At 39.6% G+C, this 21,196-nt stretch overlaps 1 protein-coding gene across 4 annotated transcripts in view; it reads right to left on the reverse strand.

Moving 5' to 3' along the window:
• The window catches only part of fstl5 (follistatin-like 5), a 113,946-nt gene that overhangs the window by 22,585 nt on the left and 70,165 nt on the right, over window positions 1-21,196 (reverse strand). For 3 of the 4 annotated variants that reach the window (XM_035426494.1, XM_035426495.1, XM_035426493.1), the window contains exons 7-11: window positions 13,692-13,858; window positions 11,284-11,295; window positions 8,519-8,639; window positions 4,081-4,242; window positions 3,520-3,654 (exon numbers count right to left, since the gene is read on the reverse strand). In XM_035426494.1, coding sequence (XP_035282385.1) covers window positions 3,520-3,654; window positions 4,081-4,242; window positions 8,519-8,639; window positions 11,284-11,295; window positions 13,692-13,858 — 597 coding nt within the window. The remainder of the gene's footprint in view (window positions 1-3,519; window positions 3,655-4,080; window positions 4,243-8,518; window positions 8,640-11,283; window positions 11,296-13,691; window positions 13,859-21,196) is intronic. The other variant, XM_035426496.1, reaches the window with a different exon arrangement.

Here is a 21,196-nt window from a genome sequence, read left to right on the forward strand (position 1 = left end):
TTTCAACTTTTAACTGATAGAATATCTCTTTTTACAGACCAGGCACAGGTCAGTCAAATGTGTTGTGTTGGATATTTCAAATGGGAATAACAATGTTTTAAATGCAGAGCATGCCTTTCAGGAATAGCAAAACCTGTATCAGCAAAATCTGTCTTACTGGTGTTCTTTATTCCTTCTTTAACCAGAATAAACATTATACAAAAAATTTTGCTCAAGATTACAGAGAAAGATTCATACCTGCACAAACCCTGTGACGGCACCACTGTCACATAAAAGCAATGCATTTTTATGACAAACTACCAAATTAGCTCCCGATTACACCATACTCAGCTCCTTTAAATTTACAAATCAATAACTGTAGCCACAGCGCAATCCTTCACAAACGAATTAATACTCTCTCTGGTGCCACTGCAAACCTTTTTAAGCTCTTAATTATAACCAGAAAACCAGAAACACCACATACAACATCAATACCTTATAACTACATAAAAGTCTTTCTTGATTTCAGTTCATAATTTAGACCATGTATGGTTTTAAATTACCTCTGAATTCAAATAAATAATACTACTATTTTCATACTGGCATATCAGATCATTTTAACTGCACGCCCAGGATCATCCGGTTCCACAAAGACACTGTAAATCCAATTACATTTTATTGTTTGCTTCAAAGAAAAAACTTTAAATTTTGTCCTCTGCTGCAGGCTGATTGTGATATTCAGACAATAATTCAGCACAATAACAGCTCAGGGGAAAATGGCCGTATCAGATTTCTCATCCCCTTAAGAATTGCTTGCCGCCAGAAGCATCGTTCTGAGTTACACGGACAAATGTGCCACATGGTAAACAAATCTGCAAACCTTTACTCTCGATTTAAGGAGGTTATAGAAGATAGATCAGCATCGCTGCTGTTCTATACAGAACAAACGGTCTATACAGACAGCCCTAAAGCTCTCTTGATAATGAGGTCCTTGCATCACCCAACCTCTGCTACGTTACAACATTGCTCAAGCGTTCTGCAGGAAAATGTGGCTTGCCTCTTCATGCTAAGCACAATGTGATTTGCCTGCAATAAAAATTCCCATGTGAAATTTAAAGACAAGTTTATTGCAGTTTTAATATTAAAAAAAAATTAGTGCACGCTGGACAGAGTTGTTGTCAAGACACCACCAACCACATGTTTCCAAAAAGGTTCCTTTCATTCATACTGGAAGAACACTTGGCTCAATCAACAACAAGTATACTGAGTCCCTATAAGTGACAAATTCTTGTAATATGTAGCTGTAAATTATTATGCATAAAGTTGTTGGATATCTAGATTTTATACAATGGCATACAAGAGAGATACAATTCCACCATGAGGAGACAATAATGTCTGTGGGAAGAGTACATTTTTTATGCTGTTTCGCTTTTGGCATTTTGATCAAGTTTGATGCTAGCTGGCTAACAGTACCTGCTGTGCTGTCACTGACTGAGTCACCAGAGTGAGGGCAATATTAGCTAGCTAAAGGTGTATGGCGCCCAAAATGTGCGTGGCGATTCGGTCTGGTAAGTACCGGTTTTGGGAACCAGTGCCATTGTTGTACCAGGTTTTGTTACCCAACACTAGTTAAAAGGAGATAATTCATAGTAGACAGAGCTGACACCCTGAACCGTGACTGAATCCTACTCGGCTGACAAAGATAATGCGTGAAATAACGTGGCTATCTCTACAGCGTCGTTAAAAAACAAAAGGATCGATACAGATTGACATAGATATATGACATCATTTTATGGGAGCAGATCTACTGCGTCTGATTCAGAGCAAAGACTTCACCCCTGCGCTCTGTCTTGGGCCTTCGGGCGCTAACGGCGGTCCGCGCTGCGCCTCCTGAATACAAACCTCCGCCTCGCGCAAGAGGATATAAAGTTGTTTAAAAAAAAAAACGGACACGGGCCAGTTTAGCAGCAGTGTGGCAGAGATTGATTGCATTTCTTGCCACTGACAGTCGCCCACTGAACTCTCCTCTCTGCCCTGGCCTGACGTGCTCGCGGCTGTTACTATTTGTAAGCACTGATGAGTACCGGGGGACAATATTCTTTTGAAGCTGTGCAGAAGGACATGCTTTGCCCTTCAGGAATTTGAGAAGATTTACTGAATGGACAACATGACCATTTTCCGGTGAAGTGATTGGAAGTCTTGAATGTACTGATATAGTGTCTTTGCTATAATAATAATAATAATAATAATAATAAATGCAATCTGTTAGTCACTAAAAGTCTGTTTTCGATTACATTATTGGATTCCTTGACATTGACACACAATACAGTATCCGAGAAACATTCCAGGTAAAAAAGAAATTCACTGGCATACAGCCAAAACTGACTTTTGGTAATATCTCACAAAATATTTATTGAAATCTACCGCTGTTTGTTGGACACAAAGAAAGGTTAATTATGTGTGTTTAAATCGTCACTCAGGCTCAATGCAGACACCTAAAAAGTTTGTTACATTTTGCCCCATGTTGAACTCGAACCTTCTCCCTCCTATACATGAATCATTTTCTATATATATTTCAATGTATTCAAATATTAAATATTATAAGGTCATATATGAGGCTCCATCACCTTCAGTCATGAGTTTATAGCAGGTAAATGCAACTGACTACACATGTAATGACATCATGTGCAGCTGAAAGTCTATTATATTTATATGTCAATATTAAATGAAATAAACTGCTACACTGTGATTTACTATCTACACATCTACAAATAGATCTACTGTAAATAAAGTAGCTTAATTAGCTTTACTTAATTACTTGTATTTGCAGCCTGAACTACTTGATATCGCTGAAACTTACTCTATTTGGTTATAGTTCAGCGCATATTGGAAGTGATAAAATAAATTGCTGCTGACTCATTTGCATAAAATTTGCTGACTTTTTTTCCCCCCCCCCCCCCCCCCCCCCTCTGCAGTAAACACAGCTGGTTTACTTTCATATGCAAAAAAGCTTAGATAAAATCTAATCTTTGCACATGAAGTCTACCAGTTTGAGAGCAGACATCAGATTCCATCTCAAGTGTGCCTCCTGCTTTTGTCTTCAAAGTATTTTCACTACAAATACTTATACATTGGATGACACTCCTTAGACTCCGGTTGCAAAAATGTGTAAAACAATTTAAAATGTGTTTTTCCATGATCTGCAGAAATAAGAGGTATTAAGATGAAACTGTACATTCAGCAGTAAATGAAGCAATATACAAAAATAGTTATTCAACACCAAAATTAATTGAGGTTTACTTTAAAATGTTATGCTGTTTAAATAAAAATCACAACATCTGTAACAGTATGTCTCCACACACTCCTAGTGCGGGTTTGCTTGGAACATTCAGCGAGCAGTTGGAATAATTAAATTGTTGTCGCAGTATGCATTTTTGTGTTGCATTGAAAGTTATAAAGTATTTAAAATAGCCTGAATTAATCATTGAATATGACCGGAGAGACAAGCCAGCACAGCCAGCTACCATTATTTATACATACGAGTTTTCCGTGCAGAATCCTCTACAAACAGGGAGGAGATATCTTCATCCACTCCGGCCTCGTTCTTTGCGACGCACGTGTAAGCTCCAGTATCCTCAAAGTGAACGTTACTTATGTGAACCTCACTTCCATTTCCTACACAGTAAAAACACACACACACACACACAAAATAAAATAAAATTCAATAGATGATGTGCAACGGGTGAATAATGGATTTTTTCCACATAATTGTTTTTCACCAATTCATTTTATTACACAACCAACCTACTGGCAAGTGTCTTGAGTAAAAATAAAATAAAAAATGTATAGGTAATATGAATCTGTTGTAATGATATTCATTTACAGCAAATTCATTGCGCATACAGTACAGATTGTGCGTCATCTACAACTGTTTATCACGGTTATACTTCCATTTACATTTGCACTTCTAATCAGTGATTGCACTGACTTTAGTGAGACCTCTAGGGCTTCTGGGATTGATTCATTGGTGCCTGGCCTTGCCCTGCACGTGCTTGTGGCGTGGTTGAGAATACAGGTCGCGCTCTGATGGGGGGTCCGTACCTTGCAGGGTGAGCTGCTTCGACAGCTTCCCGGTGATGTCCGCGCCGTTCTTCAGCCACGCCAGCTGCGGGTTCGGGATGCCCTCGGCGTGGCACCGGAGGCTGGCGGTGACCCCCGGCTCCCTCACCTGGCTCTCGGGGTACACCCGGATTACGGGCGGAACTGAACGGCGAGAGAATTACAGAGACGGGCAAAATCAATGCGCAGCTGGAGCGAAGCCGCGAGGGCCAGCACAAGCTTAGCGAAAGACGGCTTTCAGATCTAACGCCAACCCAGTTTAACTTTTTTTTTTTTTTTTCCATGCTCAACATTAGCATATTATCAGTGGGACCGAGCGCACTTACTGTGAATGTCATTAAATCACATTTCCTAGCCTAGCCGTAGCGTGCCAGCCAAACGGCTGAAAATGAATGAGCCAAATAAACGAAACTGAAAACAATTATTGGGCGCCCATTGATTTTGTTTAAATACTTGTTTTAAGGGTATGAGAAAGTAACAACGTGAGCAATGATTGATGGTAGAATTAAATGCACGCATTACTGCTTTGAATCCACAACAAATTTGTTACAACAAATTAGACATAACTGATTTCAATTGAGACACACACACACAGTAGTTTGAGAAAGTTAAATATTCCATTATTGCACAGTGCAGTGGGAGTCTTGTGTGATTGTCTCATTCGCTTGATGTGCTGATTCAATTCCCTCTGCGAGACACACGCATGAATCAAATCAGCAATCTAAATCTTTGACTCAAAATTAAATGGAAATGATTCTTTTTTTTTCAGTTTGGGGAGTTGAACAGTCGCCGGCATTAAAGGAATGTAATTCTGGTACACGTTTGAAATTCAAAGTTGAGCTTAAACAGGTTCTGACAGGTTCCTCGTAGTGTGAAAGTGTACCGCACTGTCTTTGCGAAGCAATTATGAAGATGGAGGATGATGCTGACTGGATCTTGGTGAGGTGCTTGTGACACGGTCTCTCGGATTGTGGTCTGTCATTGATGGACTGTTTGGCTGTAATGTCTTGCCAGGTTAAAATTTTCAGTCTGTGAAAACTACAGATGGCAAGCAACAGTGCACTGGCTTAATCCTGCACCCAGCACTATCATAGCAACAAGGAATTGTTCCCTTGTTAATAGCAATCACAAGGTTGAGGCCAAGGTTGCTCGACAAGTGGCACAAAAGCACAAACCATAGAGAGAGGTGAATGAACTGTATCTGATAAAAGAAAGCAACACTGTCTCTTCCTTGTTATGTGTGTGGTGCTGGGCATTACACAGAAGGTGCAGGTAGCTCATGTCAGTGGCAAAACAGCTGGTAGGGTTAACCTAATGAACATTTCTCTCACGCTTATAACACCCAACATCCCCCCCCCCCCCCCCGCCACCAAAAGAAAAAAAGGAACAAACTTGCTTTTTTATTCCACTTGAATGAGCGTAGCAGAGAACAAACCCCCTGTTGTCGATTAGACAAAGTTTCCAGCCTCCAGCAAACCCTCAGTGTCAGAAATAAAGATGAATTCTTGATGTATGAAACGGTCAGTAACTAGATCAAAAACGTTCATGCTTCTGTTTTCTAGTTCCTTCTTCAAAATTGATTGATGCGCATGACAGAGAAAGCAAAGGCTAGCCTTTCTAATGGGAAATTCATTATTCTGTTCTGCTGTCGCATAGCCTAATTTCTGATTACTAATTCTGAGCTTGTATCTTTCCACTGTGGGAAAACATCGAATTAGGAATATTGTTTGAGCATATCAAACATGCCTGCCCATCTGTGTTGCAGATAACACATGAATTACCATATATTGACCTTAAAATAGTTCAATGTAAACACAATATTATAGAATATTATAAAGAAATAACCACAAGAAGAAATATACAGTTCCTCTTTTTTTCTATTATCATTCAAAGTAAATTCAACACAATTTGCTCCTTGCTTACGTTTAACTTCTCGGACACATTTTTTAGTGCTCTGCATCAAGCAAAGCCATCTGCACCAATGACAGGGATTTTCAAAATTTTCTCTTCCAACAATAAATGATGAGCTAGTTTCACTTCTGCCTCATCTGTTGCTCTAAAATGAACTCTAAGGCAATCATTTTGCTGACCATTTAAGTGGAAAGGCTGAGGGGATAGAATACCATTTGTTAAAAAAAAAATCATAAAGGTCAAAACAGAACATATAGTTGAAAACCACAGTGATCAGTTGAGAGAAGTCTGGCTGAATTAGACTGTTCCCATTGGCCAATAGAGATTCCCTGTTATGACAAAATGCCATGACATGATACAATGTTTATGTGTTTATTTGTGTTCCTGTTATGAATTATCAATCTATAATTTACAGCATGCAGCAAGAAAAAAAAAACAATTCTATAAAGAAAATATGTCATTATGAAAAGCAATTCAATGCAGAAATAGGGCAATACAGCCTTGTAGCACAGGTTGTAACCGGCTTTCATAAAATAATAATAAGGGTTTTAATATTTTTCAAGCTTAAAGAGATTTTTTTCTGAAGGAGCTCTCATACATACAGGGCTGATGACCATACAACAGAAACCCAGCTGGCTCACTGTCAGTCATTTTGTCCCCCCCCCCCCCCCCACCCCCTCAGCATTGTGGCTTACAAAGAACACTAGCCCTTTTGTAGGACATAATAATGCTGTTCTATTGGACCACTCTGTTTTTCGAGTGCTCGGCTTGTATTGGTCTCACTCAGAATGTCGTACGGTGTCTGAAAGGACACAGGCCCCTCTCTTTTCCGCGTATCGCTGTTTTGTTGAAGCCACGCCTGTGGCAGTCGCTTCCTCCCTCCAGCCGAGATTTTTCAGCCTCAGGAAAACCTCTTTCCAGGACCGGGAGAGGTCTTTCTTCTTCCCACTGTGATTATCCTTTCAGCATGGCAGTTCTCGCACTCTACAGGCTACCCAAGGCCGGTTTGAACCAGCCACTGCATCCAACCTGTCCCAGTGTACAGTAGAGCCTGCATATACTCCGCAAAAGTAGCTGCTGGGTTTGGAGACTTACAAAAGTGTGTGCAGGATTCAGTGGATTCCAACATACTGTACACATGCACTGGCTGTGTGTCTTTGTATCATTCAAGAGATCGTCCAGATTGACTGACTGATCACACTGATTTAATTTTAAAATGAAAATAACAATTGCTCAATGTCCATTCCAAGTAGTAATTTGTGATTCATTGTTTGAAAAGTAAATTGGCTGCTCTCTAATTTTAACTTATGCCACAAACAGCCGAAAATACATCAGAAACTACATTCATAAAAGATCTGCTTTATTTTTTAAAATAAAAGATGAAGCTACAGATTCATCTGCTAATGTATAAATTCCTAAATCACCACACCACCTATTTTCAGTAGGATATAAAAGAGAACTTATATTTGAAATGAATAACTCAAACGGAAATGTATCCAAAACAGAGTTTGCATTGTATCTAGTGTCCTGAGTGGAATTTGCTAAATGCAGTATCCAAGGTCAATAGCTATCCCGGAGCTTGCTGTTACTCTTAGTTGTTATGAAAGATAATTGAATGACCTGACAGCAGAAAACCTCAAATACCCTGGTAACTGCCAGCACAGACAGGACATGTGTCAAAGTAATGACATTTTTTCCCCCATCCGTAATCAATTGCTTGGCAACATTTCCTAGGGCCAGCCAATTTGTTTTCAGCCAATTAAAATGAGATCTTATCATTAATTACGCCTTAAATGGCAAAAGCATTAAGGTCATTGTTAATGGAAACAGCACATGCTGTGGAAGGTCGTGAAATTGTAAAGTCTCATTAAATCTCAAGAGCTGCCAAGTTTCCCCATAGAGAAAGGCCTTTCGTGAAAGCAGGGCCCCTTGAACATCCAGTGTATATGAAATAAAGACAATCCTGCCCTCATCTGAGCTGGCATAATCTGGAAAAACGCTGTGTTAGAACAAAGGGTAAGTTATGAAAATTGAACAATTAACAGAAAAATGACAGATAATAATGTCAAAACAAATCGGAGCACGCTCAATATTGCTCTGCATTTGTTTAACAGATTAAGATTGCCTATAAATATGTGCTAACTAAAGCAACTGTATTTTTAATGAGCTCGGAACTCATTTCCATCCTCTATACATCTTCCCAGAATCCCCAAATTAACTATAACAATGCAAATTAAACTGGTATATAGGCATTTAAATTTTATCAGTAAATCACCTGTTAAAAATGCTAAAAAAATGCCTTCATTTTCACAGACAAAACTGAAATATTCAATACAGAAAATGAGGCAAAATACATACCAGCAAAACCTAGATATAGCTTATATTAAATAAATCTCAGTTAAGAATAATGATACGCAATGAAAATTGCACATTTAAAGTGATTGTTGTCACTGTGTTACCCAGCTCTGTACCAGCTTAGCTACATTTAATGGAATGAGATTTTGCTTACCGTTCACCTGGAGAGTGTGGGTCTGAAACAGCTGCTCATAGCCATCAGCATGGCAGGTGTAGTTGCCCATGTGAGTGGTGGTCACCTTAGTTATGTACAAGGAGCCATCATCTCCAAAGTCCTAGAGGAGGGAAAGAAGAAAAAATTTCTAAGTTCACAATTTTCAGAGAAACACCACACATTTAAGAGCATGCATTCAAATATACAGTGAACTCTATAATCTGGACTTCATTGACTTTCATTGGCACAACTCTGGCCCTCATGTTGACTAATGCCAATAACAGACTCCAAAGGCAATCAAACGCCTACAATCAAGACTAGATACTGAAAGTTCTCTTATATCTGCACTAAGGAAGCTAATGGTGAACACACCAAACTAATCAGAAACACCTGTAAACCCATTTGTCCCAAAGACTGTGATGACCTGAAATGTGAAGGGGGGGGGGGGGGATTTGTGTATAACAAGTGTATAACACATATTCTTAAATGAAAGCAGAGAATATGCACTTTAACCACATGTGAATTGTTTGATTACAAATCTAAAATTGTAGAGTACAAAGCCAAATCATTTTTTTTTAAACGTCTTTGTCCCAAATGTTATGGTGCTCACTGTACACGCACATGCAGAAGCAGCCACATTTACAACCTGTGCAAGAAGCAGATGAGATCAGTCATGGCAATCTGTTGCAACAGGAGAAGATAGTGACACATACGTAAGTGTCTTTTAATGCCTGCGGATTGTACCGTTAAGTGGAATTTGCATCAATCTCTGCAGGAGCATGCCATTAGCCTTGCACTGCCATGGAAACTTCACAAGCAGATTTTCTCTCTCCCTTGAGACAGGTAGTAAAGATTGACTTTAAAGGGAAAAACACAAAGCACACACCGAGACTCTCTCCTGGACCATCTTCTAAGCATAACATTATCTTTCAATAAACTTCAGCTCAGCTGTTTTTTTTTTTTTTTTTCTTCTCTCTTCAGTAAGGAATAACATTATTTTTACACCTAGGGTAGAACTGCTCCTATAATGAGGGCTTCTGCTCGGCTGTGATAATGTTGTGAATCCACATTTGTGGTGTAACTGACAGAAATATCTCGTCGCCTCAGCCGCCCAAAACAACCCATATGCATTCATGGGTTTCATACATGTAACTGCAATAATTGTAAGTGAGTCACAGACTTGCACACTGCACTTCATAATAATGATATTTCTCAGAGAGTAAAGCAGGCTGTGGTCAGCTTCACTTCTATTAAGTGAAATACTGTAGCATATCACTGTCATTAGGGTTGCCAGACAACATGCACAGCTTGGAAGCATCATCGCAGATGAGGCTGGGATCTATCGGACTTGGGGGGATCATTCCATCGGACCCAGGAGCCATTCAATGCAAACTACCAGTGAATCTCTTCCATAAAATACTCAGACTCGGATCAAATACCCCAAACTGGAGCTGTACAAGTGAAACGAACGTTCCGGTTGAAATCCGGTTGTCTAGCAACCTTGACTGTCATACAGACACAGTGGGGTTCACATCTGGTACAAGAATGAACATCTGAGCAAAGCCAATGACAAGTGAAACAATGATTAAATTGAGATTTAAAAAAAAAACAAACAAAAAAACTCCTACAAAACACTATTTCCATTTTGACATAAATAATATATGATGGGGCAATAGCAAAAGCCAAAATAAAGAAAAGCTTCTGGGTGTTTAGCTTCAGAGAGGAACATGCTGCAATCCAACAAAATGGATAAAAGCCATGAAGCTAATGATTTCATACAGTAGGTACAAGTGTGGTCTATGAATAAAAATAATATCACGATCGGCATCCTTGTTCATTAAGAGTATAATTTTTTTTTAGCGGCAAGTTAAATTTCTTCGACCATCACTATACTGTATATGTGTGGAGGAAATGGTGATTTTCAGGGAAGTGCTTTAATCCTATTCTCTGACGGAATTCAGTCATTCTAATTCGATTGGTTCGGTCCACGCCGAATCAGACGCTGGCTGAAGAAGGGAGGGTGAAATCCGCTCTAAATTCAGCGCACCGGGGCCGCGTAAACCCTCAGAACTGCTTGTCTTCGGCAACACGTTTCTCAGGGCCGGGCTCTAATGCCTGTGATGGCCGCCCTGAAGCAGGTCTCCAAACAGCAGAGAGACATCACAGCCGATATTACCCATTCCAGACGAAGGAAAAACTACAGAAAGGGAAGAAAACGGGGAAAGAAAAAAAAAACCAGATCTGCAAACCACCGCACTGCAAATGGACTTGGGTGGCGTGTTATAGCTTAGGGCCACGCGCAGCCTAGCATACGGTGTCACCTTTCAAATGAAAAATGAGCGGCGGTAAAATGGAAACCAGAAGGTGGAACGAGGAGCCGGAGATGTCTACACCCCCTCCCCCCTCCCCACCCCCCCCCCACAACCCCTGAGTCCTCGTGTGTGCTGAGCAGACCTGTCGGCGGAAGAGGGGCAGGAGGAGGAATATTTATTGAGAGGCGCCGCCGGCGGTGCTAATGGGCGTCGTCGGCTTCATTCTCTGCCCTTCTGCGTTCCCTCGACACGGACCGCCTCGTAAAAGCCCGTGTTCGGGCGCGAGGCGTGCCACCGCGACGCGCGCGGGGTTAAGAAAGCAGGTCTCCTAGTCATTTTATTTATTTTTTTTCTCGAAAAATGCACACCGCTTTTAAACTACCATGAGGCCTCATTAGCTTCATGGGCTTTTAAATGTGGATGATGAAGGCAAATTTTAATTATTGGACCTACCTCTTGAGGAATCTGGAAAAAAACACACACACACAAAGTACATCCTTTTAAATGGAGGAAGACGCCAGAAATTACATATACTTTTATCATCAAAAAAGGTATGTAGAGTAATGGCTCCAAGGCATTTGTACAGCGACAGGAAGCAGGCAAGTGGAGATTATGAACACTACCCAGTGCATAACAGTCCAGCAGTACAATATTTCAGCTCCGAGAGCAAGGAAATCACAACCTTTCTTAGTTCATTAAATTATTTTCACCCCGTGAATCAGAATATTAGTTCCAGCATCACATTTGTCTAAAGAATATCATATACATTTCATGCATGCACACTGCATTGGCTCACTTCTTGTTTGTATTTGTTCATCAACCTAATAGAGTAGAAACACGCACTTCCAAAGTGCCTGTAGGGTGGTTGCAAAAATGTTCTGAGATCTATTCATCATGTAGGCCCATCAAACCCTTTATCCTGCGGGGTACGGAAAAGTGGGGAGGATATATCTTTACTAACAATATAGTGCAGAGACAAGGAGACCACCTCTTCAGATCTACAACCAAGGCCTGCAGTAAAGTACAAGCTGGGCAGGGACTGCATTGAGGTCACTGCCACAGGTGATGGATGGTATTCCATTTGCAGGGTTTGGCTAGTGTTTTAGACGAGGAAACGAAATGCTCCGGAAGAATCCGGTGCCCGTTTTTTTTTTTTTTGCATGCATGTGGTTTATAATCTATATTCATTACCGCCAGTCTGGCTGTTTTTCACAAGCAAAACTGTAACTCAAACAATGAAGAATGGTGATGCAATGATCCTCAAGTAAAGTTTCCTAGGAATTGCTGCAAGCTGCTTCTCAGGCTTTCAATATTTGGTAATTTTGAAAATGGAGTTTGATCTTATGAGGTACAGGACTATATTTCACAGCACAATGGGAGTAATTGTTTATACTACAGGGGTTGGCCCTATTGATGCATGGCACCATTGCGAGTACCAGGTGCTTCTTAGTTTTATGCATCACTTGCTTCGCAAATTAAGAACGTGTTTGGTGGATATCCAAAGTCGCGGTGTAATGTGAAAGGCCGTCATTGATCTAGTGCCATCATTAGCACTCAATGGATTTTGGGAAATTGCACGAAATTCAATTATTTCCAAACTACCTTGTGACTTCTATTTGACTTTGTTCTCCTAGAGCTAGAGAGTAGCAAGATGGCTAGGTTGTGTTGTATTGATGGGGTTGTTTGTTTGGAGAAATATCCAAATTTGGACATCGTGTCTAATAATCCTTAATAATGGATTGATGAAAGTGACCACTAGACATAGGAGGCATACTAGTCAGTAATCACATTGTAAATACTAGTCCAATGATTTTATAACAATGTTTTCATCACTGGTTTCCAACCCTATTTCCTGAAATCTACTGCTTCCAAGTATGATTTTCATTTTGCCCTAAATCACCTGTTTTTCAAGTAGTGCTGCCAAATGCCTGGTGTAATATGCACAGCTTCTTGAAACTAGTCACAGACTTTTGTAATAGTTGCAAACTTTGAGAACTTCTGCAGGCTTTGGGAATTCTAGCAGATTTTTGGAAGAACTATGGGTGCTTCATGGGCAAAAAAAGCTTTAGTGTAATGGCGGCCTCTGTCTTGACGAAGGTGTTGTAACTGTGAAAATTAATTCTCAAATGGAACTGAAAGGGGTTTGCTATGTCATGGTAGAGTATCGGCTTGTTTGAATTGTTATTTACAGTGGATGAAGGGCTTGAAAGACTTTCCCATTATTTATGAAAATGAATTAGCATTTGAAGAGGCAAATTGCATTTTGATTACTGCCAATTCTATTACCTGAGTCGGCAATAAACCGTTTGATTGTGACCAATTATGCCACTGCATGTGTCATGAGTAAATGGAAGTTAAGCGTGAATGCTTTTTTTTTTTAACAAGTTCATTACGTTACATTACAGGCTTTCAGCAGATGCTCATATCGAGAATGACTTACATAGCATTTACATTGCATACATTTATGCAGCTGGATATATACTGAAACAATGCAAATTAAGTACCTCGCTCAAGGGTACAACTGCAGTGTTACAAGGCCAGAATTTTGGTTACAAGACCAGCTCCATTATACTACACTGCCGTCTAGTCTCGATACTATTTATTCCAACTATTATTTATTTATTTTCTTTGCTTTGCTATTATTCATTTGTCTACAGCTATTTGCCTTAAAATTCAAAGTTTAGCACCTTGTCAAGGTATTGAAACTGAAATTATATAACAACACTGGCCATATCATGAAATGTAATCTATGTATTGTTGGTTGGGAGAGGGTCTTTAGTTGACTGTGGCTTCATTCTTCACACATGTATATTATACACCGTACAGTGTTATTACAATTCATGTGATAACTAAGCACTTACACTGATGTCCTCCAGGTCCAAGTTGTTCAGAACTTGACCGTTGCGCCTCCACACAATAGGAGGTCTCTGCATTCCCACAATGCCACAGGTCATGACTGTACTCTGACCTACTGTGACCGTGGTGATGCTCAATCTCTGGTCATCAGGCAGGCTCAACTGAAGCACTTCTGTGAAGAGAAATGTCAAATGTAGTTATAAATTCTGTTTGTTCGGATCGTGTGTGTATGTGTGTGTGTGTGTGTGTACGCAAGGCTGTGGGTATGCACTTGTGTGTTCCAGGCACAAAGTGTAAAGTGTTTGAATTCAAGGAGAAAATAAACACATAAATGTGCCAGGTTTGTATGTATTTTTACCCAGGAACATAATATGACTGCAGATGTCACATGAAATATGTATCTTGTGGAAACAATAAGTCTGCAGCAGATATATTTCAGAGAAAGAACATGGATATGCAAATGCATGGTTCTAATGTAACCATGTTTTATGTGTCACTAAACTACAACTGCATTTAGTTCAATTTTTCTTTTCCTTGGAATGATGAAAAATGTACACGTGCATTTAAATCCATTCATTATGCAAATCATTAAATGATTTATTCTAATCCAGGAATAAATAATGATTTACTATTCACCCAGTCCATTGAAGTATCACAGGCCTGATACTACTTCAGATAGCACGGGAAATTGGCATTGTGTTTATAGATTAAGCAATTTATATTAATTCAACAATCAAATAACTATATATTAAAATCTATAAAAAAACAAAAAATAAAAAAAACATGATACATAATTTAATAAGAAATAAAATCACCCCTCAAATGAGTATTTAACACACACTGACATAGTTAGTGCAACAACACTGTCATTTAATATAACCATTATTACAGATTTAATGACAATATATGTCAACTACAAAACAACAACACGATGCAACACGATGTAACCACTTAGCAAGCTATTTAATGACATGTCATGTCTGATTTTTCCATGGACTCAGTGTGATCGTTACCGCAATGTCAATTAATTTCATGACATAAGAAGCCCGGCACAGTTTTAATTTCCCTCTGGGGTAATGAGGAAAGGTCTGTACTTTGAGAATAAAGGAAACCCTGACTCAATTTGCTCTGCCCCTGGAGGCATGAAACTACAAATACAATGGGATCCCCAGCCGAAATGGATGCATCAAACTGGCAGGAACAAGGAATTCCACAATTAGCAGCTGCGAGGAGACGTGCATCCATTTCATATACAAGTTGTTCTCATAATTAGTGTTCCACTTAATTTAAACATCAAAATAGTTTACTCTCTTTTTTATGCCCAGTGTTGATTCCATTTAAAGTATTGGAGTGCCCAAACAACACTGGGTCACAGTTCGATGCATGTGCAGTAAGTGACAGATTTTATTGAAAACTGAAAAAATATTTGGGTTGGGTTGTAGCAGCATTGACACAACAATGTAGCAATCAATCTCACAACAAAACAATGAAGTGTTCTAATAATCCAGTGTCTTGGCAAACAATAAGGAACCATCTAGGGAAAAACCAAGTAATTAATATAAAACATAAATAGCAAGACTACACCCAACAACTGCACTGAGAGAGCAAAACAAAGAGCTCAAAACAAATAATTAAGATACTACTTCTGTGATTTTAATTTTATTTATTTATTTTTTTCCTGGATTGGTGTAGCCAAATCCCAGCTTGGAACATATCATTTGAGAATATTTTGGCATCATGTACTATGATCAAATATATGATCAGTCAGGCGTCAAATAAGAAAGCAACCTTGAGTGACAAAGTGCATACCTAAGTAACATTTAGAGCAGAGATCATCAACTCTGGCCCTCGAATCCAAATCCGGCCCTGGTTTTCTTTTCTCCCGGGTAGTGCGACTGATTGGCCAGACTGTCTTCACACCTGACTCCCAGGCAAAGGGAGGGTGGAAAACCAGCAATTCTCGGCCCTCGAGGACCGTGAGTTACTGATCCCTGATTTAGAGGATGCCACCGAACACTGTTATTATAGACTCCCATTTGCTTGTGAACATTACAACATCATTCCCAAAAAATTACTTTAGTGTCAAAGAAAAATCTTTTAGGCATGTTTCATTCCAAACTACTGGAACTAATGATAGTCATGAATAACCAGATGCGTGTGATTAACATTTTAAATGGCTGAACCTATGTTAAACATCCTGAGAAAGTGAAAAAGAATGACTATCTACAACCTAAGTTTTCTTTTTTGTTTTGTGACAGTTTCGGTGCCGAAACCCAGGAGGAAGCGGTCTCGGTGTAAGTCGAATTAGCATTAGCCTTCGGCTGAATTGTCGGGTTAGGGGTGTGTGGCATTCGGTCCGCCAAAGAGGCAGATTGGTCTCAGCTGCACTGGCTGGTGGAGAGAGCACACGCACCTGGGCTGCGTTAGCTAATCAGCCCAGGTGCTTAAAGGTGTGCTGCTCTCCACGGTTCGGGGCTGAGATCGGGAGCTAACACCAAGAGCGAGTTTCTTTATTTGAGTTTTGTTTAATTTCAGTTTTGTTTCTTTTTAAAAGACGGGGAAAAGTAAACGCCCACTGAAAAGTCAGAGGAGCTGGTCTACTGGAAAGCAGTCCAGCTACAGAGCGGGGAACTGAAATAGTTGTTGCTCGGTTTTGCTTTCTTTTGTCTTTGTTATTTTAATTTGTTATTTTAGTTTATTGTTTTTGCCTGGAACCCATGAGGGGGAAGGATGAAGATGGCGTTTATTTTATTTCATGTTTGTGTGAATGACAGTCATTTTCCTTTGATACTCTTGGAGGCAAAGTCTATGAACTGCGTTGTCTACCTTCACTGTATCAAAAAGTCTGTTTTAAGACTTTAAGGAATGTGTAAAGGGAGGAAGTTTTACTCTTTGTACAAATGGTGTTCACAGCTGCAGCACTTAAGAAATGTGCAACATAATTACAATCATTATTTTAGTAGTTTGCAGTGGGGAATTGGTGAATGTGAGAGCAACGGTTTCTCAAGCAGAGAGACAATTACAGGCTTCAGTATTAAGAAATCTTGCCTCATTTAATGCAGCCAACAGTTACAAATCAGTGCAGTTTACTCAATACAAATTTGTTTACAAATTAATATGGATTTTTTACCAAATGATAATCAAAATACATGAGTACTTTTTCCCACAGAGAGTTTACACTGCTGCTTCATTACTTGGAATGATCTGGAGACTTGTATTGCTCTGAGTATCAGAAAACACCAAGTAAACTAATGAAAAGATACCATTTCTCTCAGTTTGTTCAGGGAGATTTTTTTATTTATTTAAATTTAAATCTGATATGCAGTCTCATAAATGCTAATAAATGTTATGAATTACCATGGTTGCTTTAGGTATAATATAACTTTCCATTGCTAATTCATTCCCTGTTAACAGATGCAGACAACTCACGCTTGTGAAGCTGGCTTCCAATTTATTGTTATGCTCCAACGTTGAATAATGTCTCACGTAGGCTACCAAACGTGTGCGCACGCTGTGTATTTTCGTGCCACGTTTAACCTCTCGTGGACAAAAGCATCTTGACCTGATTAAGCTATACGTGTGAGGATTGTATCATCAGCTTAGCCCCACAAAAACGCACTTGTGCATCTCCGCTAATGTTCTCTTCCACATGCCCCAGTTGCAAATCCAGCCGCTAGCATCTCACTTAACAAGACGTACATTTCAAACTCAGCAGGCTTTTTTGTGAAACGCGACCGGCATTATCTTGCTCAATAATATCCTCGCCAACCATTCAATTACCACCCTGGTGTCCTAATGGATGTGGAATAGCTCGGAGCGAGGCTCTGGGTTTGCGGTGGTCTCTTGAGATTGCAGTCTGAAGCTACGAGGCAAATAAAATCTACAAACGGGCTCCATCAGGCCTGATGCAGGAGGCCCCATAAGCACTGAAAATGACTATTTTATAGATCGACTGGCTCGGCCCTCCCACTGATCCTAATTTATAAACCCGGAACCAATGGCAGCTGGTGGGTTTTTTCTGTCGATTTTTTTTTATTTTTTTAAATGAAATTCTGAAGGTTCTTGGGGCCCGCTCCAGGGGTGGAACTGCCATCAACATCCAGGCAGTAATTAGTGATTAATGAGAAGGTAAAAGTTTTGATTTAGTCTGGGCTGTATCCATAGTGATCTGTTGGTACTATATAACCACCCTTGGGTGACAGTAAATCTCCTGGAACACAATAAAAGGTGTGTTTGCCTGGGAGACCTGCTTGAGCAGCAAACACTCATAAAAGGGACAGACCAACAGAAACATACAGGTTTATGGGTAGTGGTATGGTTGTTTCCTGCTGGTAAGCCAACTTGAAAGCAAACCATCTTTACTGTGCCATTTACATACATCTTTTGCTGCCTCATTGAACAGAAAACACAATGGCGTCATCAACGTGCACTGATATCCCAATATCTTTTTTTTTTGAAATGCCTACTTTAGGAACAGCAGAAAAAGAACTTCATGAACTTATCATTGCAGGCTACTAAAGTGGTTGTTGGCTCTATCACAAAAAACTGCTGCAATTGAAGGATATATATATATATATATATATATATATATATATATTACTGTGCAAAAGTCAGAGACCACTCTTTTTGTTTATTCAATTTCTAGGCAAATCAGCCATTCAGTGCAAAATTTTTCTTTTTTAGTATCAGACAATAATGCAAGAAACGTATTTTACAGAAAAGCATCCACCACTACATATATTATCAAATCTGCCAGTACTTGAGTATTTGTCAACTCTTTCTCTTGTGCACCCTACTACTAACACATAACATCTGTGTCCTTACAACTAAAGTTCATTCCAACAAGCAACTGCCCAGACAGAAAAGATAATCCAGTTGCATTAGGAATGTGAAAGTCAGAGGAAAATAAGTGAATAAATGTTTCCAAAATTGGAGTTCAAAAGATTATTGCAAGGTAGAGAGTGGAAAATGGGACTCTTAACAACTGTGCAAGAACTGGTAGACCACCAAACTACTATCATCACAAAGACAGTACTTAACAATTTGAACTTTCAGAGGAAAAATCAGGCTCCACTCTTTTCAGATCTGAATAAATCCACTGGTGTTTCTTTCAATCCTTCCACTGTGACAAGACAAATCAATACTATTTCAAAAGGATGTGTATCTGTCAAAAAAACACTACTGAGAAAAGGAAAGAAACAAAAGAAGAACATTTGCACTTCCACACCAAAACTGGACACCTTTGCAGTAATGTTTTATGGACCATTGAGTCCAAATTTAAGATTTTTGGAAGTGGAGAGAAGGCAGTATCTATAGAGCCGAAGCAAGGGAAGACTCTCAGAACCATATCTACAACCATCAGTTCAGTGTGGTGCAGGATCAGTGCTACTTTTGGGCTGTATAACAGCATCTGGAGTTGGTGATTTGGTTTTGATTGAAGGCATCATGAATGCTGATAAAAACAAACAGATCTTATTATGCAATACCCCTTACATATTATGCAATACCCTCTGGACAAAAGTTTGATTGGTAGAAAATTAATTCTACAGCAAGATAACAACCCCAAGCACACTGCTAAGAAGATCATGCTGGTGTTCTGAGAACAATGGATTGGCCACCCTAGAGTCCAGACCTCAATATAAGTGAATGTGTTTGGGATTATTTGGATTTGAGAAGCAGAAAATGCAGCCAACTTTTAACACTAAACTTTGGAGGTGAGAGAAACATTGAAAAGTATGCCTGAAAATTTATTTGAAAAAGCAAGTTCCCCAAAAATACTGGAAGCTGTAATAAAGGGTGGATAAACAAAATACAGACATATTTGATATAGTCAATAATTGTGGAGATTTTTGTTGTTGTAATTTTGTGTTAAATATTTGTTTGTTGCATTATCTTCTGACCCTGAAAAATGAATAACTTGCACTTAATGGCTGATTTCACTTGAAAGTAAGTAAAAGAAAGGGTTGTCTGATATGTATATACAGTATACAGTGTATACTTGCATGTATATATTTATATAGCAAAACGTTTTAGTTTGAGATACACAGAATAATTTGAATCTATCATTAAGCTATTTAAAATATAATATGCCGTGTAAACGTTTGATACATAATTTACATTGCAGTGGTATAAGTATTTCCTATGATTTAATGAATGTAATTCATATCCGTAACCTCCTATATGAAGGGTTTGTGGGTCTGTGTGGAAACACTTTGTGCCTCGGTAAATTGTAGCAAAAATTGATTTATGTTTGTGAATTGCATAGGAACTGAGCTCCGGAGTCAACAATAATTTTAGATGCCACAGTTGGCGACGGATCAAATCTTGAAATAAAGCGGCAATAAACCTTCTGTTGTAATCTAATAAAGTGACTGATGCCTATAAAAGTGGAATGAATGGTAATTTACGCGGCGCATCAGAGCTGCTTATGTTTTGTGAGCCAAATCTCCAGTGCAGCTGTCGGGGGCACCTCTTGGGACCCGAGCGTATTAGCATGCTATGCGGTTTTAGCAGCCGCTAATTGGATCGAATCCAACACTGTGTACTTCCTGTTAAAAAAAAAACAAAAAAAACGGCGAAACAAACGGGCGTTGCCTGCAACACTCTCGTCGTTTGTCACCGGGCGCTGTCGTCAGGGGGAAGTTTGTGTTCCGTCGCGCCGGTGTGCCGCCCCATTGGAGCCGCCGTTGTCGGCGCGGAGTGACACTGAACTCTGAACCGGCGGCGGCAGGCATGTCGAGATGCGCGCCAAGCGCTAAGAAGGACAGCTACAGTACATCACAGGGCTGTACCGGGGCCTGTCAGCCCAACCTGATGGAGAGCGGAACTGAGCTCAACAGCGGCCATGGAGACACTGAATAATTGCCTCAGGCTCCAGGAGAACACTGTAATGGTATAGAACACAGGAGTTGGGACTGAGGTGCCCTAATTGCTGGTGATCTTTAGACTGTCCCATTTGTCTATGTTGAAGGCCTGGATATCAGTAGTTTAGGCTGGTCCCTGGGGGGGTGAATATGTTTTTATCATGCAGCAGGTCATGCATGCACTGGTGACATGAGAATCTCGCTGCTACAAATGCACATACAAAAGTGACATGCAATTTTTAAATTTATTTTACGTGTTTCAAAAGACTTGGCAGAAACAGTGCTGGAAGGTAAGGGTTATTTTCCGAAGTTGAAACACCATGAGAGGCCATTTCATGTCCAAATGTGGACTTCAGTGACATGGTTAAACTGATATAGAATGAAAATAGTCTTCATCCTACTGCCTTCCAGCTGTAAAATAATAAATCCCTGTCACTGTTGTTTTCTTTTGAATGTATGGTGTGTCTGGCTAACACAGAATGCTGGTGGTGTTTGTGCCTGGGTCAAAACTAATTTAACTGGCACACTTATTTACAAGCCCATATTTAACTAGCACACTTATTTACAAGCCCATATTTAATATTTATTTTTTTACAAAATGTCATTTAAAGCACTTTTTTCCTTGAAGAAAATAGGCAGGTAAAATG

Source organism: Anguilla anguilla, chromosome 7 (assembly GCF_013347855.1).
Source record: "Anguilla anguilla isolate fAngAng1 chromosome 7, fAngAng1.pri, whole genome shotgun sequence".
Taxonomy (NCBI): domain Eukaryota; kingdom Metazoa; phylum Chordata; class Actinopteri; order Anguilliformes; family Anguillidae; genus Anguilla; species Anguilla anguilla.